At 41.3% G+C, this 24,599-nt stretch overlaps 1 protein-coding gene across 1 annotated transcript in view; it reads right to left on the reverse strand.

Annotated features, from left to right (window-relative positions):
- AFF3 (ALF transcription elongation factor 3) overlaps positions 1 to 24,599 on the reverse strand; it is a 273,134-nt gene that overhangs the window by 12,089 nt on the left and 236,446 nt on the right. The window contains exons 11-15 of the mRNA XM_065677143.1: positions 23,518 to 24,582; positions 21,271 to 21,395; positions 17,721 to 17,922; positions 15,086 to 15,213; positions 2,417 to 2,480 (exon numbers count right to left, since the gene is read on the reverse strand). Of these exons, the coding sequence (XP_065533215.1) occupies positions 2,417 to 2,480; positions 15,086 to 15,213; positions 17,721 to 17,922; positions 21,271 to 21,395; positions 23,518 to 24,582 (1,584 nt within the window). The remainder of the gene's footprint in view (positions 1 to 2,416; positions 2,481 to 15,085; positions 15,214 to 17,720; positions 17,923 to 21,270; positions 21,396 to 23,517; positions 24,583 to 24,599) is intronic.

The following is a 24,599-nucleotide window of genomic DNA, read 5'->3' on the forward strand; positions in this document are numbered from 1 at the left end:
TTCAGGGACTGCTTTGTTCCTGCAGCTTCTTATGCCATCCTCCTTCTTTATTTATGTCATCCTGCCCCATTTCTTTATTTTCCTCCTTTATTTATGCCATCCTGCCCCATTTTTTTATTTTCATTACTTCTTTAACTCTGTTTGTCTGTATTTGTGTACTTGTATGGATGTACATGCATATAAGCCCTCACTGATGGTGTGTATGTATATGTGTACACAATGTTTGTATATGTACGCTTACATACCACTTAATCTGCTCTCAGAATTTCATTTTGTATGTGGATCGAGATGAATCATACTAATACCTCTCAGTCCTGCCTTCTTTTTCCTTCAGTCAGAACTCCTGCGGTACATAAAGCCCATTAATGGACTGGATGCATTTGGTTGAAATCTGATGCACACAGTGAAAGGTTAATGGACCTTATTCTTTTCCAAGGGATAAAGATTTTAAATAGCAGCTTCGGAATGGCACACTGGCTTCAATCTATTTTAGGTTCTTATATGACTCCCATTGCGATCATACCAGAGAACTTCACAAACTTTTTATTATATTTCTCTCCCTGACGCTCTTGTGCGGGTGGAAGTGCTATTATCCCAGTTTCACAGACTGGGGACTAAGGAGCAGAGAGGCTTGGAGTAATTTTCAGGCTGCGCGCTCTAAGTGCCTATGTTAGGTACTGCAGTGCCAAAGTAGGAAGTATCAGACCCAGCAAAGTGATTCAAAGTGCCTGGGGGCACATTGACAATAAGGCATTTCCTTCAGGATCCCTACAGAGTCAAGGAGGGAAAGGAAGTACCTGCAAAGAGATTCACATGGTGAGTAAGGTGCTGGTCCACTGTGTAGAGAAGCTGAGTGCGAAGGGTATTTCAATCACCTAATACTGATGTGAGACTAAACTGTGCCTAAGAGACTTTCATGCAGGAAACTTGTGGCAGAGTAGAGAATAATGCTCGCACTTCCTGTTTCTGGGAGTCTACCATAAAAACATTTCTCTTCAGGCTAAGAATTTCCTTTGCATATTAAGTGATCTTTTCCATTCTGTTTAAAGCAACACACTAAAATGTACCATTTGTACTTCTCCACAATATTTTCTGATTTAAGACTCACTTTAGAGTAATATGGAACTGAATAAACCATGGAAATTTGCGCTAATAAACTCAGGTAGAGTGTAAAACTTAGTGTCCTAAATTAAGGGCCTGCTTCTGCTGCCTTGGCCTTTTTACATTCTGCACAGCTGAGGAAAAGAGGTGAAGAAGCAGAGGTTCTGAGCTACTTCTTTCCTGCTGCTGTGACAACAAAGTGTCTGTCAGCAAATCTACCCCCACCTGGAAGATGATAGCCATATTAATGCAGGGTCCCACTCCATATATTGCATCTGCCATCCCAGAGGCTGAATGTTTTTAAGGCTTTGCTAACTTATTTGTAGCACTGGACAACTGTAGCATGCGAGAAAGCCCAGAAATGGCAAAGGGAGCTCTCCTGGAGCACTGTGTACTTTGTTGCATCCTTTTGTCATAGAATCACAGAAGGGTTGCGTTGGAAGGGACCTTAACGATCATGTAGTTCCAGCCCCCCTCCCATGGGCAGGGACACCTTCCACTAGACCAGGTTGCTCAAAGCCCCATCCAGCCTGGCCTTGAACACTGCCAGGGATGGGGCAGCCACAGCTTCTCTGGGCAACCTGTGCCAGGGTCTCACCACCCTCATAGTGAAGAATGTCTTCCTCATATCTGATCTAAATCTCTCCTCTTTCACTTTAAAGTCATTCCCCCTTGTTCTATCACATGCCCTTGTAAAAAGTCCCTCTCTATTTGTTCCAAAAGAGAAGCATCTCTTTAGTGCTCCATATAATCTCAGATTCCCCTTTTTCCTACCAGCTACAATTTTAGACAGGTCAAAGCCAGGGCCAAGAATCTGTTGCAACAGTCCTTTGTGTGCAAGGTGTTCCTCTAGGGTTATGCAGATTCCTTGTGTGCTTCTGATTATGTTGAGAAATGTCTACCATGTAACCAGGATTCTTTTGACACTGAAGTGCCAAACCTCTTTAAAAGCAGTAAAAATACCTCAGCCACCAGACCTAATTTGGGGTACAATTATAGCACTTAGCCAGCTAGTTAAATGGGGGAAACAGGTATGTGGATCCCTTACGCAGCCTCCATTGCTACAGTTACTAATTAAAGCAAAGGAATAAATGGGAAGTTTTATTTATCCAGGCCTTTATCTCAGTAAGTCATTATTTGTTAAGTCATACTTTATTGGGCTATGAACATTTGATTATATAAACATTTCTTAATTTAACAAGCCTAGCCATCCTTATAATAGATTTTATAATTACCCCAGCAATACTGCACTGATGAAGAAACTGCATTACAAAAATAATTTGGAGCAACATAACTGGAAAGAAAATGTTCTCACCATTGCATCTGCTTTATGCTTCTTCCGTTTAGCTTCCTGCATAAAGTAATCTGCATTGCGTGGCCTACCAGAGGAAAATAAGAAGACATTTTATTATTTTCTGAAGTGCAGAATATTTTAAAGTTATTTTCCCTTTATTTTAAACCTTATTTTCAAACATTTTTTATGAAGAAGATACACTTATCATGTAACCATGCATCTTCTGTTTCCAAATTGCTGCCTGTGGAGACAATAGCATTTATGGCTGTTCTCATTCTTTAGAAGTCAGTGATTCAAAGCAAAAAAAAAACCTAATAAAATGCATTTTTATGGATTATATAAACTGCTTCCCAAATTAGTGCAGTTTTGATCTGTAAAACGGATACAAGCATTAAGCGGAACAAGTTATTCCATCCCCTGGTGCTTGCTTACCTCTTTTTCCACTCCTCTCTCTACACTGTTACTGGCCTTTGTTTCTCCCTCCTCTCAAAACAAGTGTGTGTTTAATCTCTCCACTCTGAAAACATACATTGAACCCTCTTGCCTTCACAACTACCATCTCGACCTCCTTCTCCCTGTTATCTGTAAGCATGCTGAGAGTGCTGTTTACTTTTGCTGCCTGGAGTTCATTTCCAACTTGGTGCTGGGCCGCCTGCTGCAATTCCACTGGTGTTGCTCGTGCCAAGGTCTCCACTGATTTCTCCTCAAACAGATCTCCATCCCGTTCTTAACCTACCTACTGCCTAACTGACCTGCTGATTCCAAGGTGCAAATTCAACTGCTGTCTCTGTGCTGAAATTCACAAGTCTGATTCTGACCCAGACCTATCCACTTCCATCCAAACTGAAAACACAAATGGATGTCTCCTTGGCAATGTCCGGTCACCATCTCAGTGAGCTCTTCATGGCTGAAGCAAATTTCTTCATCTCCTCCACAAGCTTGCCCTATTGCACTTTTCCCAGTCACTGTGGAAAATAGCCATTTGCCATTTGTCATGCCATAGGCTTGCACCTTCAGCTGTTGCCTATTATAAAAGTCTTCACATTTCCTGACCCTACACATTCTTCCAGACCCATATATACAGGAGGTGGCAACCTTCTTTCTCTACTCGGCTAAAACACAGAATCACGTCCTGTTTCTTCTCAGCTTATACTGTGCTTACTGCCATATCCTCAGCTCTCTCAGACAAGGAAGTTTTGCCTTGCAAAAGTTTTCTTGGTATTGGTTAGTGTCATTCCTTTGCCCTTATCTAATGAAAAAGAGAGATTCCTGAGTAGTCTGAGTATGAATTCTGATGCTTTTACCATTCATGCTTTTAAGTGCTTGGTGTGGTAAATTATGTGGTATTACTGCCACTCAGCAATTTGCTGCAGGTTAACCCTGGCTGTCAGCTCAACCCCACACAGATGCATGCTTACTTCCTTCCACTAGGATGGAGGAGAGAATCAGAAGAGTAAAAATGAGAAAACTCATGGGACAAACTAATAAGTAAGGCAAAGTGGAACAAGGAATTCATTTACTGCTTCCCATGGGCAGGCAGGTGTTCAGCTGTCTCCAGGACAGCAGGGCTCCAGCACGCTTAACAATGACTTGGGAAGATAAATACCATCACTCCAAACACCCCTCTTTTCTCCTTTCCCCAGCTTTTATATGCTGTGCATAATACCATATTTTATAGAATATCCCTTGGGTCAGTTGGGGCCAGCTGTCCTAGCTCTGTCCCCTCCCAGCTTCTTGTGCACCTTCAGCCTACTTTGCTGATAAAATGGCATGAGGAGCAGAAAAGGCCTTGACTCTGTGTAAGCACTGCTCAGCAATAACTAAAACATCCCTCTGTTATCAACAGTGGTTTGGTCACAAGCCCAAAACATAGCACCATAGCTACTATGAATATTTGGCAGTATATTTACTTAGTCTGTTTCCTTCTACTTATGTGCACACATTTTCAAGGACATTTAACTGCATCACAGAAGGTTAGTCAACCTAATTTTGAAGAGACAGAAGGCTAAGTATCACTAGACGGAAATAAAATTCAAAGTCTGGCTAATTTTGAATGACAGTTCCTTTGCTCCAACTTTCTTTAAAATATTGTTCTCCCTCAGACTGGATTTTCTCCCCAGTTTACCCAGTAGGTCAGAAAGGGGTCTGAAGACAGGTTTCTGTCCCTGTATCCCATAACCTACTGCAGCTGCAAATACCTCCTGTACCCAGCAAGATGCTAATGTTATCTTAATAATATGAACCATCTGGATTTGGTCTTGGTCAATTATGAAATATTAGACATTGAAACAGTGTTAGCTTGGCATAGAAAAATGGCACTGTTTTTAGAACTGTTGAAAGAACTGTTATGAAATTTCTAAGTCCTGTCTGTCTCGTACAATGACATAGGCACGATGGTTTACTATGAAGTGCCAAAAAGCAAAACAAAGCAGAGGAAATAAACAAAACAGTGGTCTTATCTCTCTCTGAAATGATCTAAGTGATGAACCTTTACATGATCCTTTCAAACTCAGGTCATTAAAATCTGTCCTTTGCAACAATTCCCTCCCATATATCACCCAGCACTGTACATCTAATTTGCTTGTTCGAAGCATGGTATGAGGCTGTAAAAACAAAGTGAGATAACACAATGTAATTATGGTCTACTTACTTATGAGTTAATTGTAAAATGGTTTTCAACTTGTAACAGGATTTATTCTCCCAAGTTATGATTAGCAATGAAGGTATTAGCAAGAGGTATGCACATTACTGCACCAATAAGCCTGCTTTAAGGGCCCTGCCATGCCGTGGTTAACCATAATGCAATGTGCAAAACCTGAAGTCATCAGTTTGTACTAAATCCAATTTTTTTTGGGGTAAGCCAAATATAAAAAAGAAACTATTAAAAGGTCATTTTAAAGCAAAGCACGTGTATTCTCAATGTGAATGTTTAAGTATTTCCATAGGAAAAATACAAGATTGATTTACAAGTCAGGGGATGCCGAACAGAAATTAAGATTCATTGGGAAAAAATGGATAGGGTATGTTTTCTTCTAGTTTCTTAAACAGAGTTTGTTCAATGGTGCTAATAGGCATACCAAATCAAATTCTGATCTCTTCATGCTATCTGTGAAATACTATTCTTCAATTTATCACTACATGCTAATAAATTTCCTATTCAGATTTCTAATGTGCATGTTAGGTGAAAATGGAAAGCTGAAATGTCCTATAGATTTAATGTATGTTATGTACTTTGCATATATTTCTTATATTGTTTTAGTAAGAAAATAAGGATGTGCTTGGATTTGATTGTTTTGTGATTTTTTAATAAGAAAGAAGGGTTTCAGTTTTGTTCAGGTTTCCACTGCACTTGCACATGATTCGTCTCCTTAAATCCAGTATACTAATCTAAATCATGTCATGAAGTAAAAAAAAAAACCAGGCACCATCCTCCCCCTTCTATAGTCTCCTTGAAGATAGCAGGTTACCTCAGCTCATGGACATAGGAAGACACATGAGAAAGCTAATGCATAAATTAATTACTCAGGATAGCTCTTTTGCATACTGCACATTTTCTATCCGTGAAGATCACAAAAGATTGTTAATTATAATTTGATTTTACATACCCTTAAGTTGTAATGACTAAGAACCCATATCTTACAAATGTGAAGGTTCATCCAAATTTCCTCTGCAACTTGGCCTTTTCAGTTACATTGGTGATCATCGCAGACTGAAGAATTTGCAGGTAATGTCATTGGATGCTAATTTCAGATATTAAATATGATTGATGAGAGGCATCTTGGGAAGAAGCAAATCTGTTTTCCCACTGACAAGATACAGAAAGATCTGTGGCTAAACCCCTTTTCAGATCTTTGGTCTAAGGTTTGAAAATGCTTTTCAGATCACAGCCTCACTAGAGCCTGAGAAGCAAGAGAACAAAGAAAAATTCTACAGGATTAAAATGGTACCAAACTACTGGTTGAACCAGAGTGTATGTGAGTAGCAGAAGCAGCACTGGAGTCTCTTTATTAGGCTTACTGGTCATGAATGCAAACCAAAGTCCTGTGGAAAGTTATTCAGTGACTTCTGGTTTTCAGACGGTTGAGTCAGATTTTCCCCTTAAGTTATTTACAGTTCTATGTATCCATTGGTGTCAGCACTCTCACTCCAGATTTACAAACAGAATTCAGGGCTCTTTAAACAAAAAAAAAAAAAAACACCCTAAAAAGAATTCTGTCTTCAAATTAACAGGTACAAACAAGTGTTTTATCTCTATTAATAATGGAGACTGCACAAGAAAGTCTTTTGCTTCTGAATATCTGATTGTTGGTACTTTTAGAAATATAGTCCTCTTCAACAAAGCCAAAAAGGAGTTCTAATACACTGCTCTAATGCATCTCATATATCTCTCTGAAAGGCAAGAGAAAGAGCGCAAAGCTTCAGTGCCAACTAAGTCAGGTCGCTGGTGAATTCTCCCTGGGATCAAGTGTCATTATGTGAAACTGGCTGCTCTCGAAGAGAATTTACCCTACTACGTTGATCGGGGAAAGCAATCAAGTACCGCTGGAACCTTTTCAACGCATTCTCAGTCAACACTAGCCAGTCACCTAGGCACTGCAACAGAATCCAGCCTTTTACAGAATAACCCCCCCTGTGGCTAGATCTGATAGTACAAACAAGGCCAGGCTTCCTTTTCAGCAGCGGCATTCAAACCGTTTATGACTTTGACAAGGGCAGCCTCAGTAGCATGGCTGTGCCTGAATCCAGGATGAAATTTATCAAACAATCTGTTACTGTCCAGAATTTCTCTCACTCGCCTTGCCACCACTTTCTCTGGGAGCTTGTAGAAAACCAGCAGGAAAGACGGCATTGCCATTGCTTGTTATGTTGTGCAGGATCCCAGCATGAGGTGAGATAGCTGTGGGCATCATAATTACTCCCCTTCCAGAAGCAGCCTTTCAGAATTTCCAGGCTGTTGAGCTCCTAAGAGTGGTGTTACCATTACCCAGGTGAAATGCTTGCATGTGTTTCTCTGATCCTATTTAGCTCTATGCCATTACAGTATATCTCTGCCACCTTTGTCTTTTGTTGCCTTCTCTGAATTTAATTTACTCCAGTTTAGCAGATAATTGCAAAAATGTAAACTCATGCAGTAAAAAAAGGGGAAGAGAATCAAAGTGAATCAATAAAAGCCTTACTTCGTACAGTAATTTATCAGCATCTACTGCAACATAATCTTCTTGGAACTCAGAGCAACCGCTGGTATTTACAGAGTATGGTGTAGCTTAGATTCCAATATACAATTTTAATTATAAGTGCATTCAAAACCACATTTTTCATCTAATTTTTATATTTTATATGAACTAAATACTAAACTACAGCATTTTCTGCTTCATTTACATAATCTACCACTTATACATTATTTCTTACTGTGGTATGGTGCTTTATGAGGATACATTAAAAAAAACTAATAAAAGTTCAATTAAACATCATAAATGTAGCCAAGTGCATATTTTAATACCCTTCAGAGATAATGATGCTGAAGTGTTATAAAAAAACAAACTAGTACTTCCTCAGTGTACAACAATTGCTTGTAATAAAAGCAGCTTAAATCATAATTCTAAATATAGGACCAGCTTCACAACTTTAGTAATCTAGACCCTAAAAAGTGGGTGTGCTGGAAAGGAATAGAACAGCAAAACGAGTGACTTCAAAATCTGATCAGAGGTGAGGGGAAATCGGAAGAAACTGTCATAGCCACGGTTAGCCCATATCTAGTTTTGAAGCTGTGCCAGTAGGCCCTGTAAGAAAATCCTGTAAGAGCAAGAAAACCATGTAAAGTGAAAGGTAGGTTTATAGAGCCCTGTCTATTTGCTCTTTCATACTAGGACAAGTGTCAGGAGCAGGTCTGACATGTTGGGTTACAGATAAGGGTGGTCATCTTGGGGGTGAAGGATAGAGCCAAGCAGGTTTTGCTATACAAAATAGTGTTCTGCCCTGATGTATCGTGGCCTCCTGTACAAGGTGGGTACTCAGTTATGGGACTCTCATGCTCACTATGGCAGACCCAAGCAGGTCTGGGAAGTTCAGCAAAGCAGCATACAAGTGGAGAGGGCAGAGAGCGTATTTGTGACCCACTTAAATGATAGTGTTATAGGCATTTCGGAAAGACAGGAACAAAGGATCTGATTGGAGTCTGGCCAAATGTAAGAAAAATTTGCTCAATCACACAACTACACAACTACTATCTTGCAGGGCTTAGTATAACAAGGTCAATAGCTTAGATTAGGTGAATAGATGAACAGTACAGATACCTAGACAGGTAGTTACTGTTGCAAAAAATAGCAGCAAAATTAAAGCCTGCCACCTAATTTAAATGAAATGGAGAAGGATAAAATAAGCGGGGATTCCTCTGTTGGCAAAAATGCAAAATGCTGCAGACTAACCATGTCAATGCAGTGAAAATAGAAGAGACCACGAGAAAGAGTCAAAGTCTACTACAAATTCCTGGGCATGGCCCAGATTCATGACTTAAAGATAACCATGTGAAATCAATATCTAGGCTAAAACATGCAAGGGCAAAGTGTACAAGCAAAGAGATAGGAATGAAAGAAGTATTAACAATAGGGACTTGAGCTTCTGTATTAAAAGGTGAGGGAGAAAACATTACATCCTAGTAGATAAATTAGTTGTGTCTCTTTCAATGCTAGTTAAAGAGATATTCTGAAATCAACTAATCTCAGTTGAAGGTTAGGTAAAAGTCTTCACAATCAGACCTAGGGAGAGAAGGCAGGACCACAGCAGCCCAAATCTATATTGTTTTAAAATACCATGGAACTACACCTTGAATTCTCAAGAGGCAGCTGAAAACAAAAGGCAGAAAGATCTTTCTGGGAGAGGGACTGCATGGCAGCCAGCTCTGATGTTCCCAGCTCTGATGAGTGAGAAGCCAAGGTGCGGGTGAAACTGTTGAGTGAGAGTACATGTGAAACCTAAGTCAATGAATGGGGTATTTCCACTGAAAGGAACTGGCGATCCTGAAACAAAAGACTCTATCCAGGACTCCTGTCCTTCAGTGCCTGTCTGAGAAACTTTAGTAATCATAGGATTTGAAAGAAATCACGATCAGGCACTAGAAGATGAGGAAAGCATTTGATAAGGGTTTTGGAAATTCATATTCCCCATGTGTGTTAAGTCATCATAGCCCTGCATTTGCTAGTGTGATTCATTATCACTGAAGATGAAAATATTCTTTATATGTTGAAGGAACGATCAGCCAAAGTTCCAGGTTTCCTTGGGTGATCACAGCCTTTGCCCCTAATGCCGTTACAGTGAGCCTTCTAGTCCAAAAGAGACACTTCTGGGTAATTTTATTGTGGAAAACAGACTTGAAGCACATTCTTCAAATACATGTAAACATATCTTCCACTGCCACAAAGACAGCAAAGCTGATTTAGGAATTAAGCTGCAGTCATTAGAATATCTCTTATGCACCATAGCTGTGAATCCTGGCATCAAGGGTGATGAAAAACACTGCTCTGTGATCCAGAACAAGAAGACAAACCCTGAATTACACTGGAATGGACTTTCAGCTCTTTGAGGAGAAACCAATGTTTGACACCAAAACTGAGGAAAACAAGCTCCGTCAAGAACCAGAGGTATGGTAGAACGGTAAACACCATGGGGGTTTAGATGAGACTTCCTCATATTCAGGATGAGACCTAGACTAGTCAAAGAACTGTAGCGTTTGGAGGATAGTCATCACCTGCTGTAGGAATCTGCTCATTGCTCACCAGTTGCACAGGTGAGGGAAGACTGGGAGAGACTGTCCTCTCTGCTGTTGGGCCCTGGAGGAGAATTTGCTGAGCCTGATTAGAAGACCCTTGTCCTGCTCACTGTTATGATTCATTGTGGATTAAAGATATTTTCCAGTCAAGCGGTATAGTAAGGAAAAGGCACATCAAAATCAATTGATGCAAACAAATCTTCTTTCCTGAGTGGCAAAATTATCAGAGGCTATTTCAGATCTGAGTCTGTCAATAAAACCATTACTTGGCTGTCTGTGCAAGTGAAATAAGCAGGGCAAGGATACCAGCTCTGTAGTTTGATCATCCATGCTGTTTAATTGCAAATCTCCCTGGCATAGTTTTGAGCTCAGTCCCAGACAATGCCTGGGTACAGCTGGGGGATAGTACATGCCAGGGACTATCCTCAGGAGGCTGACAGTGTTCTTTGTTGTGGGGAGTGAAGACAGCTTCATCCTATAACATAAGCAGTCCCGGACCACTTACCCATAGGAAGAGAGAAGAGGCATGGATGTAGCTTATATGTTGAAATGAGGTCCACAGTTCTGACCACAGGGACTAGTGGTTATAAATCCTTTCTCTGTGACAATCTCCTGCTGTATCTGATTAAGCACCTATTTCCCACCATACCAAGCTCTCATAAAATGTCCTTAAAAAGAAAGGGGGTAGATGGTCTTGCAGAGAACAGGCAGCTTAGTTATCTAATCATGGGAGGCAGTGTCTGCTCAGTCTAATGTTATTTTCTTATGGGCAGTGTACACACGAAGAAATTTAGTGCCACAAGTAGGAAGGGAAGGAGAGGAAGAATGGGATGGTCAGATGAAGTCTTGAAACCCCCCCAATGCCAATAATCTGGGAGCAGTCCAAACTAAGCACATGAATGTGTGAGAAACTTAGTGTAGTAGCTGTTGGTCTACCTGATCAGTGATTTTTTAGATTGCTTATCAGAAGAAAGAGGAGCCAAGCTCTTTTCCTTATCTCTGCTCCTGAGGATGTGCTCAGCACTAGAAAAGTCTCTCTAAACATTTCGGAAGACTAGGAAACCTTGAGGCATTTTGAACGATGCAAAGTGAGATGACTTCCAGATGTTGTATGGGAGGCACAACCCAAGAGCACTTTTTCTTTTCCATTCTGAGGCAGCAGAATGAGGAAGAGAAGACTGAAAATGAGAGACTTTGGGCTCAAGCCAAATAAAAGAGATATGCTAAGAAGTTATCTTCATGAGCTCTATGCATAACACATTTACAGGTTGAATATTTTCCAGGTATGTGGTTTCCTGGTTGACAAACAAACCAGAAATTCCATCTCACATCAGGATATTTCCCGTGGACAATGTAAAGCTGGTGGGTGTGTGTAGCCTCTAAATGGGTAAGAATGAATGAATCAACAAAATATGAATTAAAAAAAGCTGAAAAAGATGCGTTATCTTGCTCGTGTAAGGCCAGAAAAAAAGGAAGATAAATTTAAATGAAGAAAAACCACACCGCAAGTTTGAAACGCAATGCGAGTGAGAAAATAATCTGAGGAACATGTTCTGATTTAGCCATAAGGAAAACTGGGAAGCTGGGTACACTCTACTCTTCCTTTGTACCACACATGCAGTATTTTGAAGAGGGTGTGGGGCTGTGCCCTTGGGCACTCACAGCATGTCTGTGCTTATCACTTCAAGGACAACAGACTTTGTTCCTAAATGCAGTTATTGGGAATTCTGTCATTCAGTGAAACTACATCAGCACTGAATTTGGCTTGAAGCATTATTATGTAGCCTTGAAAATGTTCTCCTCATGGAGTCAGAAATGGCCTAAAATCAAGGAATTCTTGTTAAGAATTAATACTGGAAACATGTGGCATGCTGGGTACCTAGAAGTATATTTAGAGCAGGCAGTAAACAACGGCAAACAAGGGGAAGTAGAATTTTGCCTGCCTTTTGAATCTATATTTACTTTTATATTGCAATGTACGTGTATACAGCACTCTGCCAATCAAGGTATACTTTTATTGACCTACTTGAGTTCCAGCTTATTGCTACTGACAGCTGTTGTCAAGGACCTGGAGAAAATAAATTGAGAATAAAGCAAGAAGACACTGATTGGTCAAAAAAATAGTTATTGTTTTAAATCACATGCAAGGGATTTAGTGTCTTAGAAACTTTAGAGTCTGATTAAAATGAAGAGCTGTGTTTGGATTACAGTAATTCAGAACTTCATGGATTATAAAATGAAACACTTCATAGGCATCATTTTGGACAAATGCTGCCATTAGGATTACTACATCATTTTAGACCTACTGTATTACATTTCTTCAAATCCTCTGCTGTGGTACTACATGAATTTGAAAGACACTGGCTGCCATGTTTAATTTGATCCTTCTAACATGGGAGTCAAATTTGTTGACATTTAACATTTGCAGCCAGTCTAATCTGCTACATTTCAGTGACTTCTCTGCACAGTAATTTCAGAATCAAGGTCTAGAATAGCTGGTATTCTGGTGGTGTTTCCTAGATACAGATTGTGGATGACTATTGTAGTACATGAAAATCTCTCTCCTCTAGTTAGCACAATAGGCATTTAACCAGTTCTGTATTTTTTAAGGGCAAATTAAGACATATTTGGTTCTGTGTTTTATCTTACTTGCCTTTTTAGATTGCTTTTTTAATGAGCCACAAGTTGCTTGGGGACATTCTACATGAAAGGCACTATACATGAACAGTTTAATTGTATCTCTCTCTGAAAAGGTGAAATAGTTTTCTTGAAGATGCCTGCCAGAGAAATCACATGCATCACTAATGGAGAAAGCAAGTGATAAAAGACTCTTAGATGATAGAGATGGTGAAAAAAGTAGTTTTCCTATGACAGTATTCTAGGGGAAAAATGAAACAAACCAGTCCCCATTTTTGTCAGCATCTGGAAGGAAAATCAGACGAAGATACAATAGTTTTGTTGTACCTGTTTCTGACTGTGATTTTTTTCTAATCCAAACAGATTAGCATATCCTACAATTTTCACTTTTATCTGGCACACTGATACCTTTCTGGTTTGTATGTATATGTTTAAACTGCAGAAAAATTGAACAGTTGTAAGTAAATCGCAGATGATAAAGTATTTTAAGAGCTGGGAAGAGTTAGGTAGCACTTCTAAACAGTTTCAAATTTCTTCAACAGAGATTGTTGAATACATGTACTGGAAGGGTTTAAAACATGGAGGGAGGTGGATAAGGAGGGAAAATAAGAATGAATACATGGGAGAGAGTTTTCTCAAAAAGGGGCAGAAAAATATATTAAACTTATATCTCCTTATGACTGCCATGAATACACACAGAAATTAATCTCACCAACCTTATTTTTTTGACATACAAAACAGTTACATCCTTTTGAAGTCTATGGGAATTATTTTATATTTTATATTAGGAAACTTGGATTCTCTACATGAGAACTTGGAATTCTCTGTATGAGAGGCTGCTGTCCCTCAAGTTGTCCCTGAGACCAGGTAGGTGTTGGTGTTGTTGTTGTTGTTGTTATTATTATTATTGTTAAATCCCAGTGCTGGTAGAAAGCAGTTGCTCAGGAAACAAAGCTGTTATCTTAGGTTTTCCTTTGGTATAAAAGAGTTAGACATGTTGTGGGTGAAAGTCTGGGAGTGTGAAAGGTATGTCAAGGTCACAGAGCTTATGGAGCTCCAGGCACTCTGAAGCATAGCTTAGACGGAGCCTCTTCTACACTAGGCAGAAAAAAATCAGGATTTTCAGGCCAGAACATTACCAGACAAAAACAATCTGGGACTTCAAATTTCAGTTTCACCTTTATACCTCGTATAAATAATACCACATCCTAAATGACCTTGGGAAACAAACCAGCAATTTTAATTTACCAAAAAGAAAAGAAAGACAATTACAAGCTTAAATTATTTTCAGAGGAGGAGAGCAGGGGATGTTTGAAGGATGTAGTGGAGGTGGGCCAGGTATCTCTCCAGGTAATCATACTAACCACTGCTGTTTCCTACTCTGCCTGCCTTTGTGCTACCTTTCTCTGAGCAGCCGTAGCAATGACAGCAGCAGCAGTCAAGGCTCAGGGATGCAAGGCTCCCATATGACCTCTCTGCTTGCTCCAAATGGTGCACAAGGGTGCCCCTCTCATCCCACCCTGCTATGGTTCTGCATATATTAACAGTCTGATGTGTGCATAGTTAATGCCAGAGCCTTGAGGGTACTAATAAGGCCTTAATGGCCCTGACCCACCTCATGTGGGGCCTCCCCACTCTGCCCATGGGCTAAATAAACCCATTTAGGCTCAGGTCTGTGCCTTCACTTCCGGTCCAACTCATTGTAAAATGTGTGTCTGTCTTCAGCCCTTTCCCAGCCATGCTTGTGCCTGGCCATGGCCTCCATTGATCTGGACCCTGAGCACTGTCTTCCTGGCTAGACCTCAAATCTGCCTTGTCACTACGCATGCCTGGCAGTCACTAGGCTGTGCCCGACCCTCACAGGACCTCACCCTGACCTGACACCTCACCTGACCTTGGGTCTGCCTCATCACCATGGACTTGCCTGAGGATCCAGGTGCTTGGCTGAAGCTGATTGCACTCTTGGGCCTGTCCTGCTCAACTTGCTTGGGTGTTGTGGAACTGCACCCCTGGCTGGCACAGTCTCTGCCCTGCCAGCCGTGTTCTACTCCTTGGCTCCTGGGTCCCTGCCCTTTAGGGAGCAGCCAGTCCTCACTGCTCTCTGATGATTAAAAGCTTAATTTATGACAAAAAATGAGTCTACATAGAATGTCTCATTCATTTCTCAGGGTACAGTATTACTATAGTACTCTGGCCACATCTCAGTTCCTGCTGGGCAAAATGTATTTTTCTCTCTTTAGATGCAGAATATGACATTGTTTTCTTTTTTTAAAGTCATCTGTACTTACATATCATCAAAGGTAAGCTTTGTCCTTCTGCAGTCCCTGGGTGTGCTGGACAGAGGAGACCAAGGCTCTGTTTGAGACTGTGGCTTATTGCAGAGAAGAGCATTTTCTGAATTGATGTGAACTGCTTTCTAGACAACAAACAGCAGAGAAGACATTGAGGAACTGGTTACGAACTTCAAAAAAAGCAACTAATAAACAACAGATCATCTTTGCATTGTGTTGTAAATTGGCAGTTAGTTTTCCTACAAGTTTAGCATGGTGCACAACATCAGCCGTGTCACTGATAGCCACAAATTCACAGATATTGCTCAGAGCACTTTGTAAAGGGCCTGAGTTACAATGTGATACACAGAAGGAACAGAGAAGAAATATTTGTAACTATCAAAACACTCTGAAAACAGAAATCATTAAAGAATAGCTCTGTTGTGACCATTTATAAGATCAAGTTATATCTCCAGTCTTCAGCTTCCAAACTAACATTGTACCTTTCCCTGGGAGAGCAAGGCTCACTTGTTTGACTTGTTTCATGCTGTGCTGCTAATGTGCCCATGCTGTATGAATTTGTAGCCCATGGTCCCAGTTTCTTTCTGCTTTGGATCCCTGATCAGCTTGAAAGACCACTACCCTGTGCCCAGCAGAAGCAAATCTTCTAGTAGAGTCTCACATATTCCCTCAGCTGCAGCCCTGTTTTTCACGTGGCCTCATGAGGCCTTTGTCCTATTAAATGACCTGATGTGTGGGCTACTAGACACTGATACAGTGCAGATCAGAGGGGTGCAGACTGTTTTTGTTTGATAACCACTCAGAAAACACCATGTGCCAGACAGAGATGCAATAGGGAATTAGACAAAAAGGCCACTCCCTGGCTTGCAGTCTCTGACAGAAGAGATCAGTGGACCACCAGCTAGATGTCAGATGGGAAGATGGGATAAAACAAAGCTAACTTTAGCATTTATAGATCATGAGCTCTCATCTCCTATATGGTACATCCAGATCAGTTTAGCAGGTTAAAGTTTTCAGATGAATAACCAGATACATAAGAATTCTATTGCAAAGGCTGTTAAAATGTTGACCAAATGGTGCATTGCTAGGGTATGCAGAAAATCTCAGTGAAATACGTTTGCTAAGGGTGTGGATCATAAAGCAATCACCCTTTACTTTTGATTTCCAGCATATCTGCCTCTGAAGGAATTGAAATTGTTTTCAAGATACCCAGTGAAGACTCGTATCGTTATAATTCTGAATGGATTATAAACCTCTAAACTTATGTTTTAGAAGTTAAATGTTTAAAAACTTATGTTTAATCCATAAAAAATATAGTATCAACTATGACATGTTAAAATGCTTTTTATTGGAATATTTTAATGTAGTTAATTTTAATTCCATTTACCAAAAGTACAAAAGATATTCTTGAAACGCATATTTTATGATAACTTGTTTTTCAACAAGTGTCCAAAATTAAGACTACAATTGCTACTTCCTCCTCCACTTTAAAAAAAAATAAATATATTTAAGTACATATACTTAAAATATACTGTGGGGCCAGTTATTCCCACCGCAAAAGTGGCTGGAAGAGACCACTCCTACAACTTAGATAGTTTGTTTTCCTCAAAGTTGCTTAGGTGCTAACACTTAGGCTTTTGAAGCCTCTTATGTATCAACGAGCAAATAAAATAAATAGATATAGGATAAAATATATAAATGGGTTTTGTAGCAAGAACAGGATTGTGGGCCTTTCTAAGAACAGCAGACTGCCCTAATGGCTTGACTAGATGCTCCAGCAGTGGACATCAATATGATGGTACCCAAATTGCTTCTTCTAGGTATTTCACACACAGCAGAATAGCCTCAAGGGACAATATGACAATATTCTGCCTTAAATATTCTAATGGCAGTGTCCCATAAGCTGGAGGGTAGGGTATGATTTTGAGAGATGAGAGAGAGACATGAATTCTCTCAATCAGAACAGCCAACAGGCTCTTTGCTCTGGCATCCTAATTACAGAACCCATACATAAATGGGGGCAGCATCTATCCCTTTCTCTCTGTTCTCTGAAGGCAGTGGCTACCAAGCAGTGTAGTAACATCATCTTACCTAGAAAAGCACTCTGGACACGTTTAGCGTAAGCAAAGACCCTCTGATAGGAATCTGAATACTTGGGCTCTGATAGAGCTGAGTTGTGAGTGTGGTGCTAAGCTGTTCACCAGTGTCAAGTGTAAGTAGAAGTGTCTGAGAAAGCTGGTTGTAAGATGTAGTAACTTGTCTGCAGGCACACTCATGTTTAGGAGTGGCTGAGTGGAGGCCTTATACAGTAGAGGCCTTGTGAACCACACTTTTGGACGTAGAGGGCTTGCAGCATGCCCAAGCAATACTCTGGAGACCTAAAGCCATTCGTTTTGGACCATTAGTTTTTACCTTTTGTTTATGTAGCCTCTGTTGTTTGCCTGCTTTACAGCCTACCCTCTTTCTTTTTTTCCATGCCTTACTAAACTTAAAACCAGGAAAACTGAACTTATAACACAATATTCATTATTCTGTTCTTTTTGCATAACATTCTGCAAAACTATTACAGACTGCAATACAAAGTGAAAAATATACAGCTAGGCTTATATTGAGAACAACAGCGTAAACTTACATTGAAGTCTCCAGGATGTGGCTGTGACTGGATTTCACTCTTATGTTTTTTGCTGGAGGAGATGGAAGGTAATAGACTGCTGCCATTAGGTCTGCTGGAGGAAGTTAAATCATCGTTGGAGTATTTGTGTTTTGATGCATCAGAGAGGGGAGAGACGGGTGACCGAAGCATTTTCTCATTTTTATTTATTGGCATTGCCAAGCTGGAAATGGAAATTACAGTAATGGAGTGTCACAAAGCTGGCTTTGAGAAAGGTAAATGTTTTATATATTACCAAAACTTTGAATTTAAAACCTGCTGGCAGGATAAAGTCTATTGGTATCTGGAAACAAGCTTATAGTATTGGGACCAAGCGTTCATTTACAAATTTGTATCATGTTTCGCGTCTTTCCCTTCAAGGGAAATTGTAATTCTGGAGTTAATATAAAGTCTGTATCAGTGTACTTGGAAAAAAAACCAACCCAGAGATAAATGGCCACTTGCTCACCATTTCTTAAGGGATAGCTGGAGATGAAGATTAGGTTCTGATGTGTAAGTTCAGGTTATGGAGTCCTATTTCACCATTACAGGTGACAATTTATAAGCCATGGCAATAAAACCATATGTGAACTAAAACAGGAGATGTGTTTAAAGATGACTGGCTTGTCTTTGTGTTCAATGTCCAGCCTTTGGTAGCACTGTTTATACTAATCTAATACAGATTTTGAAGACAAAGAAAGATAGGCTGGTAGTGCAGACAAAAGGAAACATATGCAAACAGTAGACAGTGAAATGTGAGCTGCTCTGTCTTCTAAAGTAGAAAGCTGCAACACAGTATTTTTCAGCTTTCATTTATTTGGGGGAAGCTTTGGATGAGAAGTCAGAAAGACTGTAAAAATATGCCAGAAATAAACTTCAGATGCACTAATCTGTAGAAAATATTTAGCTGAAAATGTTAAAGAAACACACAGACATAAAAGTTTTCCTTTACGGAGATAGTTTGCATTAAGACTAAACTTGTGATTAAGGTCAGACAGACTATTTTAACATAAACCCTTTCCTTGTCACATTCCCCTTTATTCAGCCTATTACATTTTATAGACAATTCTCACTTCTTTATAGTTACTGTATCAGACAATATACTCTTAATAGAATCACAAAAAAAGAATATGGTACAAACTATACTTCATTTCTGCACATAATTTCAGGGAACAGAGCTAATTAAATGTGTTCTTATCATACATTTGTCCATTTATCTGGCAAGTCTTTAAAACTAGCTGTGAAAAAGGCTATGAATCGTAATTCAGAACCTTTCCTGTTTCCTACAGTGTAGTACCTTGAAAACACGACATGAACTGTTTGGCTTTTAATGACCAGCGCTGTTTATGAAAGCAAGAATCAGGGTATGTAAGATGGACAACTGTGCCCTTCTTCTCCCCCTGAGAAAAATAAGATCTTTAACACTATTTTGAATGTACAGGCTGACACTGTCATTTCTTTTCCTTTTTTCAAACAGAAACCTACACCTTGGCTAGCCATGTTTATACATCACTGTCGAAATGCAGGCCTAAAGCATCCAAGAGAAGCCATAGCTCTTTGGAAGCGTACCCAGCCTCAGAAACTTGGTCCAGAGCTTGTGAGCAGTAGCTGCAGTTTCTATTTGTGCTGCAGACCTACATCACCTTCAGCACATTGTGTAGGCCCACCTGAATGTATTCTGGGCAGTCAAACTGCAGCAGGACAATTAGCCAGTACTCAGAAGCCATGCAGAACAACCTGCAGTGGGCTGTTATCTGCTTGGACTGGGCAGAGAGTGGCATCCAACGTAGGTATGAGATATTTGGGGTATCTACCTCTGCTTGACATTGTGGTCTTCCCTGTCAAACAGGACCCTGCATAGTCTGCCCCTCAGATTGTAATTCCATAAGAAAATGCTTGTGTCTGAAGGTGGTTTTGCTCCTCTCTTTGCTACCAGCCCTCGGCTGTGCTGGCAAAACTGTGTGCGTGGCTCTGCTGTAACCCAGCCGAAAAAAAAAGAAAAAAAAAAAAAAGAAGAAAAAAAATAGGAAAGAAAGAAAAAGAAAAAAAAATGAATTCTGTTTTCAAACAAGTTCCTTGAGTGAATTTACAGGAGTCCCTCCACCAGCTATGGTGGCATAACTGGTCCTGATATCTACACCTCTGGTTTAGCTACAGCCTCAGTAGCTCATCCTCCGCTATGGGAATATTAGCATTTGGTATCATGTTCTACAGTAGCATAAACCACAGAAACATCTTGGAAGCAGGGCAGATCAGGGAAGAATTAGGAGGCAAATACACATTTAAGACCTTCCTCTTTGTTTCTTTAATGTACAGTTGCTACCAGGAGTACTGAAAATAATGTCAAGTAAAACACAAATTACTGTCCCACTTCCAGGAAGCACAGAATTAACCCTGTGACACAGCAAGCTATAACAGCCATGGTATTCTCTGAAAATGAATGCGACGTAAAACATATGACACTGCGGTAACGGGAATGGCATGCCTGCATGCAATCACCCACAATAAAGCAAACTGTTCTGTGTATTGTTTTCACTTTATGAAACATATGTGACATGTCAGGACAAAGAAATTGAATGCATATTTTTAAATAAGCACTATATATATCTTAGTGTTCTCCATGATTTCTTCCAGAATTAATGACAGGACTTGCCCAAACCCATCAGTGAGCTGTACAACAGAAAAGCCTACTACAGTAAATACAAATATTTAAGTTTAGCAATTTCATCCCAAAAGATACCACGATACTACCAGAAAATTATTATTATATTTTTTTTAATACTGATGACTAGCATGTAGTAGGCAGCACACAGCTGAACTCTGAAAAGGTGCATGTCTAAGTCTGACTGCTGGAAGCCTCCAGAGAAACACGGTATGGTTGATCTCACATTGATAGGGGTCTGTGTGCATAAACCATGCTACCAGATGCTAAATATTCATTATTTGTTTCATGCCTTGCATTCTTTAAAAATCTCATTGTTTTTAAAGTCTGAGTTCCTTGTCCTAAAATACTTATTAATTACACTGAATAGATTACTTGTAATCTCAAAAATATTGTAACTCAAATATATTCTGGAATTGCGTATTGCAATCATTGTTATGAACATTTTTCTCAAACTTCTCCATAGCGTTTATGGATAATTGTGTTTATACAGCCAAACTTTAAGTTTGAAGCTCACAATGCTGTAAGTAAAGACAAGGCTATAGATGGTATGTGAACTGGTACCTACAACACAGTGTTTGTGAGTACGTCTGGGACAGTCGCACTGCTATAGCTGTAATTACTCATTCGGTGAACCTCACACTTGAACTCACAACTTCTTTGTACAACAGGACAAAATGCAAGTATATAAATGTGTCAGGAGCTGCTAACTTGTTCATTAAACCAGAAGAAATGAGACTGTGGTGGGTAATTTTTCAACATAAAATGTGATAATTAAAAAATAAATCCTATTATATGAAAAAATAACACACAGCATTAAACTGCAACTAGTTGTATGACTTAGTGGTAAATAAGAAGGAAAATGCTTACCTATTTTCATTCATATTGCAGTGATTTGCTGTTGCGATGCTGTGGGCAGAGGCAGCTAATCGTGAAGAACTCTCTCGCTCTAAGTGAGTCTTCTTGATGTCTCTGCACTCTTCCTCATTCTCACACTGAATGAAGAGAAAAATAATAATCTTGTAGGTTTTGGATTTCCTGCAGATCTAAAAGTATTTCAACAAGTCAGGGGCTGGTATATTCTGGTATATTGGTATGAACGATGACACTTTCTTTGATCATGGTTCAGAGATGATTGGTCCATGTCTTAAAAAAATCAAATCTGAAGAGGTAGTGTGGGAATAAAGGAGTAGAATACAAAACCTGAATTGTTTCCACCACTTCCCCACTTGCACCTTGGGATTTTTTCTCTTTATATTTCCCTCTCTGCCCATCTCCTGTGCACTCTTCTCTTGCCTCAAACTTACACCTCTTTTGTCTCTGTTCCTTGGTATCAGTGACTATGCTTATACTGGCAAATGCAACAGATCTGCAACTGGTCTTGAGGCCAACTGGCGTGGCACAGCTGGCACCCATGCATTCATCTTGCTCCTCCTTCAAGCCAGGGAATGCCACATTCAGACTGCCTTTTGGGAAGGCAACTTAGTCTGGTCCTGAGCAATGTCCTGTTACTGTCTGGAAGAACAGAATGTAACCCAGGACAAAACCATGTTAGCAAGCATGTTAACAGTTACACAAAGCTGGTGACTGTGTGCCACAGCTTGGGACTGCATCCTGTCCCTATCTGGCCTACAGGTATGAACATAGCCAATGTTTCCTGACACTATTTCATTTCATGTTATGTCCCTAAAAATTCCATCATAAGATGCCAAAGGCTCTGCTTTCCCAATCTCCTGCAAAGTCCACATCCTGTTCCACTTCTAACACTTCCCCAGTTTGCAGTGGTGCCTGAGTTTTACTTGTGATTTGTTAATTCTGCTGCATGCATTGTGTTGCTGCATGGCAACAACATTTTCTGTGTTATCCACTGCCACTGTGGCTGCTGCTACAGGATTAATATTGTGGCTTACACTCTACAGGAGTGAAGATCTTATACCTCAAAGCTTAACCATCCTCCTCTGTCTCCAATTTACTCTTCTTCTTGAGATCATGACAGAGGTGGAAATGATAAGGACCTCTTTTTAATTTTGCAGCTATACCTGATAATCTGTTCTTATTAGTCCTATTCATGAAGTCTTTTGGAAAGAAGGATCACATAGTTGCGCATAGCAGCTGTCCCATTGAGGGTCACCAGCTCGTGGTACTCCAGGAATGTTTTGTATTTATTATATCACTTAAACTACCACCAAGAGCAGCACTTTAAGATAGAAGAGTAAAAGTGAGTATGTGCCACAGGAAGTCAAATTAAGCATCTCTAGAATGACTGCTTTTATTTTGCTCTTCTATCTTGTCCTCCCATGTCCTTCTGGGTGTCCAGCCTGGCACTGTCACACTGGCATCTCTTATGGCATAAGAAATATTTTGCTTTTGCCACTCCTTCTTCACCTGTTTCCCATCATTTTGTACTGTGCAATTACTTCCATGCTACTTCCTAAAGAAAATGCAGACAAACACATCTCAAAGCTTATGAGAGCTCTCTGTTATGAATCTACAGGTGGGCAGAACAGGGTTGCCACCTTTCAGATGCTAAAAAAAGAGCTCAAAAATGAGAAAAAAAGATAAAAAAGGAAACACTCCTTTAAATAAACAGCCCTAAAATTATACAGATCAATTTGCACATGTATGGTAGCTCAGAGGGTGACAGTAAAAACTGCCCAGATATTGGGCAGATGGTGATTCCAGTTCAGAGTGACTTTTGCGGTCAGATCAGTACAAATAGACACAAAAGCCTCCTCAGTGGACAGCTGTGGCCATGGGGTGGAAAGGGCTTTTCACCACTCCAAATGCCCAGTTTTGGAGAGAAGCCTCAGGAGAGAAAACTATACTAGTAAAGATGCAGTGCATCCACTAAGGTGCGGAAAGCCATGTGCCAGCAGCAAACACTGTCTCCAAGGGGCTGTGATCCCTCGTGGCCAGGAGTTTTATCACCTCCTAGGATGGCATCTCCGGAGCATCTTGGCCAGTTCCTATGCAATGAGCAGGGACAAATCCCAACTCTGAAGTGCCAGCCTGGAGACAACACCATCATTGAGCACTGGATGTGGGCACAGACGATGCTTGCCTCCGACTTGCCGGAGGCTCCCCCCCCCCCACCCCATCGGTCCCACTGAAGCTCACCTTGCGTTTCCTTCTAGATTTCGGTAAACCCTTCTCTGCGGGGGGGTCAGCACTACTACCCTGCGGGAGGCTGGCCGCCTGGTTTGCTCCGGCGCTCATGGCCAGCGGCTCTTCAGGCAAACGCTCTGGAATCCTGGACAAAAGAGCCAAGTCAATGTTGACCCACAGTGACTTTACCTCATCACTGTCTTTCAGAGGAGACAGGAGCTCATTCCTACCGAAAGGAACCAGGGTGTAAAACTGGTCCTCCAGCTCCTTTGCTATTTCACTACTAGTCCTGGCATTAATGGAGCCAAAGGCACTGCAGCCACCGTGGGGTTTGCTGGTGGCGCTGGTCCCCGCGTCCTTGGTGCGCGGCTCGGACCCGGCCGCCACGGGCACCTTGGGCAGAGGGCGCTCCTCCCGCTCCGACTCGGAGCCCGAGTCAGAGGAGGATGATGAGGATGAAGACTCGGTCTCGATGAACTCCTTGGACTTGGGCGCCGTTTTGCTTGGCCCCCGGGCCCGGCGCTTCTCGCTGGCTGCGGCCGGGCGGGGCTCCCGGCGGTGCGCCGCTCTGCAGGCACCGGTGGTGGTGCTGCTGCTGGCAGGCCGGGCTCTCGGTGCCTCGCCAGCAGTGCTCTCCACACAGCCGTGGCTCCCGGGTGGCTCCTCCGCGCTGGGGCAGTGGGGGCCGTCCCCGGCGGAGGTCCTCTCGGCCCGCCGCGGGGCCTTCTTCCCCGCCGCCCGCCTTGCAGGCCCACCGTCGGCCGCCGGGGGTGACTTTTGCCGGCTGCCCTTGCTGCCCGGTGCTTTGTTGGCGGTCCTGGGCCGCGGTCCGTCCCCGGTGGTGGTGGCGGTGGTGGCGGTGGCGGTGGTGGTGGCACGGCCCTCCCCGCTGCGGTGCTCGGCTGGGCCGGTGGCTGGGGTCTTCTCGCTTTCCTGCTGCTCTGCCTTCACGCGGCTGTAGTAAGGATGGGCCTCCAGTGCTGGGCCGTCATGGTGGGTCAGGATGGGTGCTTTGTGTGGGGTGACTTTATTCAGCCACTTGTCCAGCTGCCATTTGTTGGATGAGGGTGGCTCGGGCTGAAAGGGAAACAGAC

Source organism: Lathamus discolor, chromosome 4 (assembly GCF_037157495.1).
Source record: "Lathamus discolor isolate bLatDis1 chromosome 4, bLatDis1.hap1, whole genome shotgun sequence".
In the NCBI taxonomy this organism is placed as follows: domain Eukaryota; kingdom Metazoa; phylum Chordata; class Aves; order Psittaciformes; family Psittacidae; genus Lathamus; species Lathamus discolor.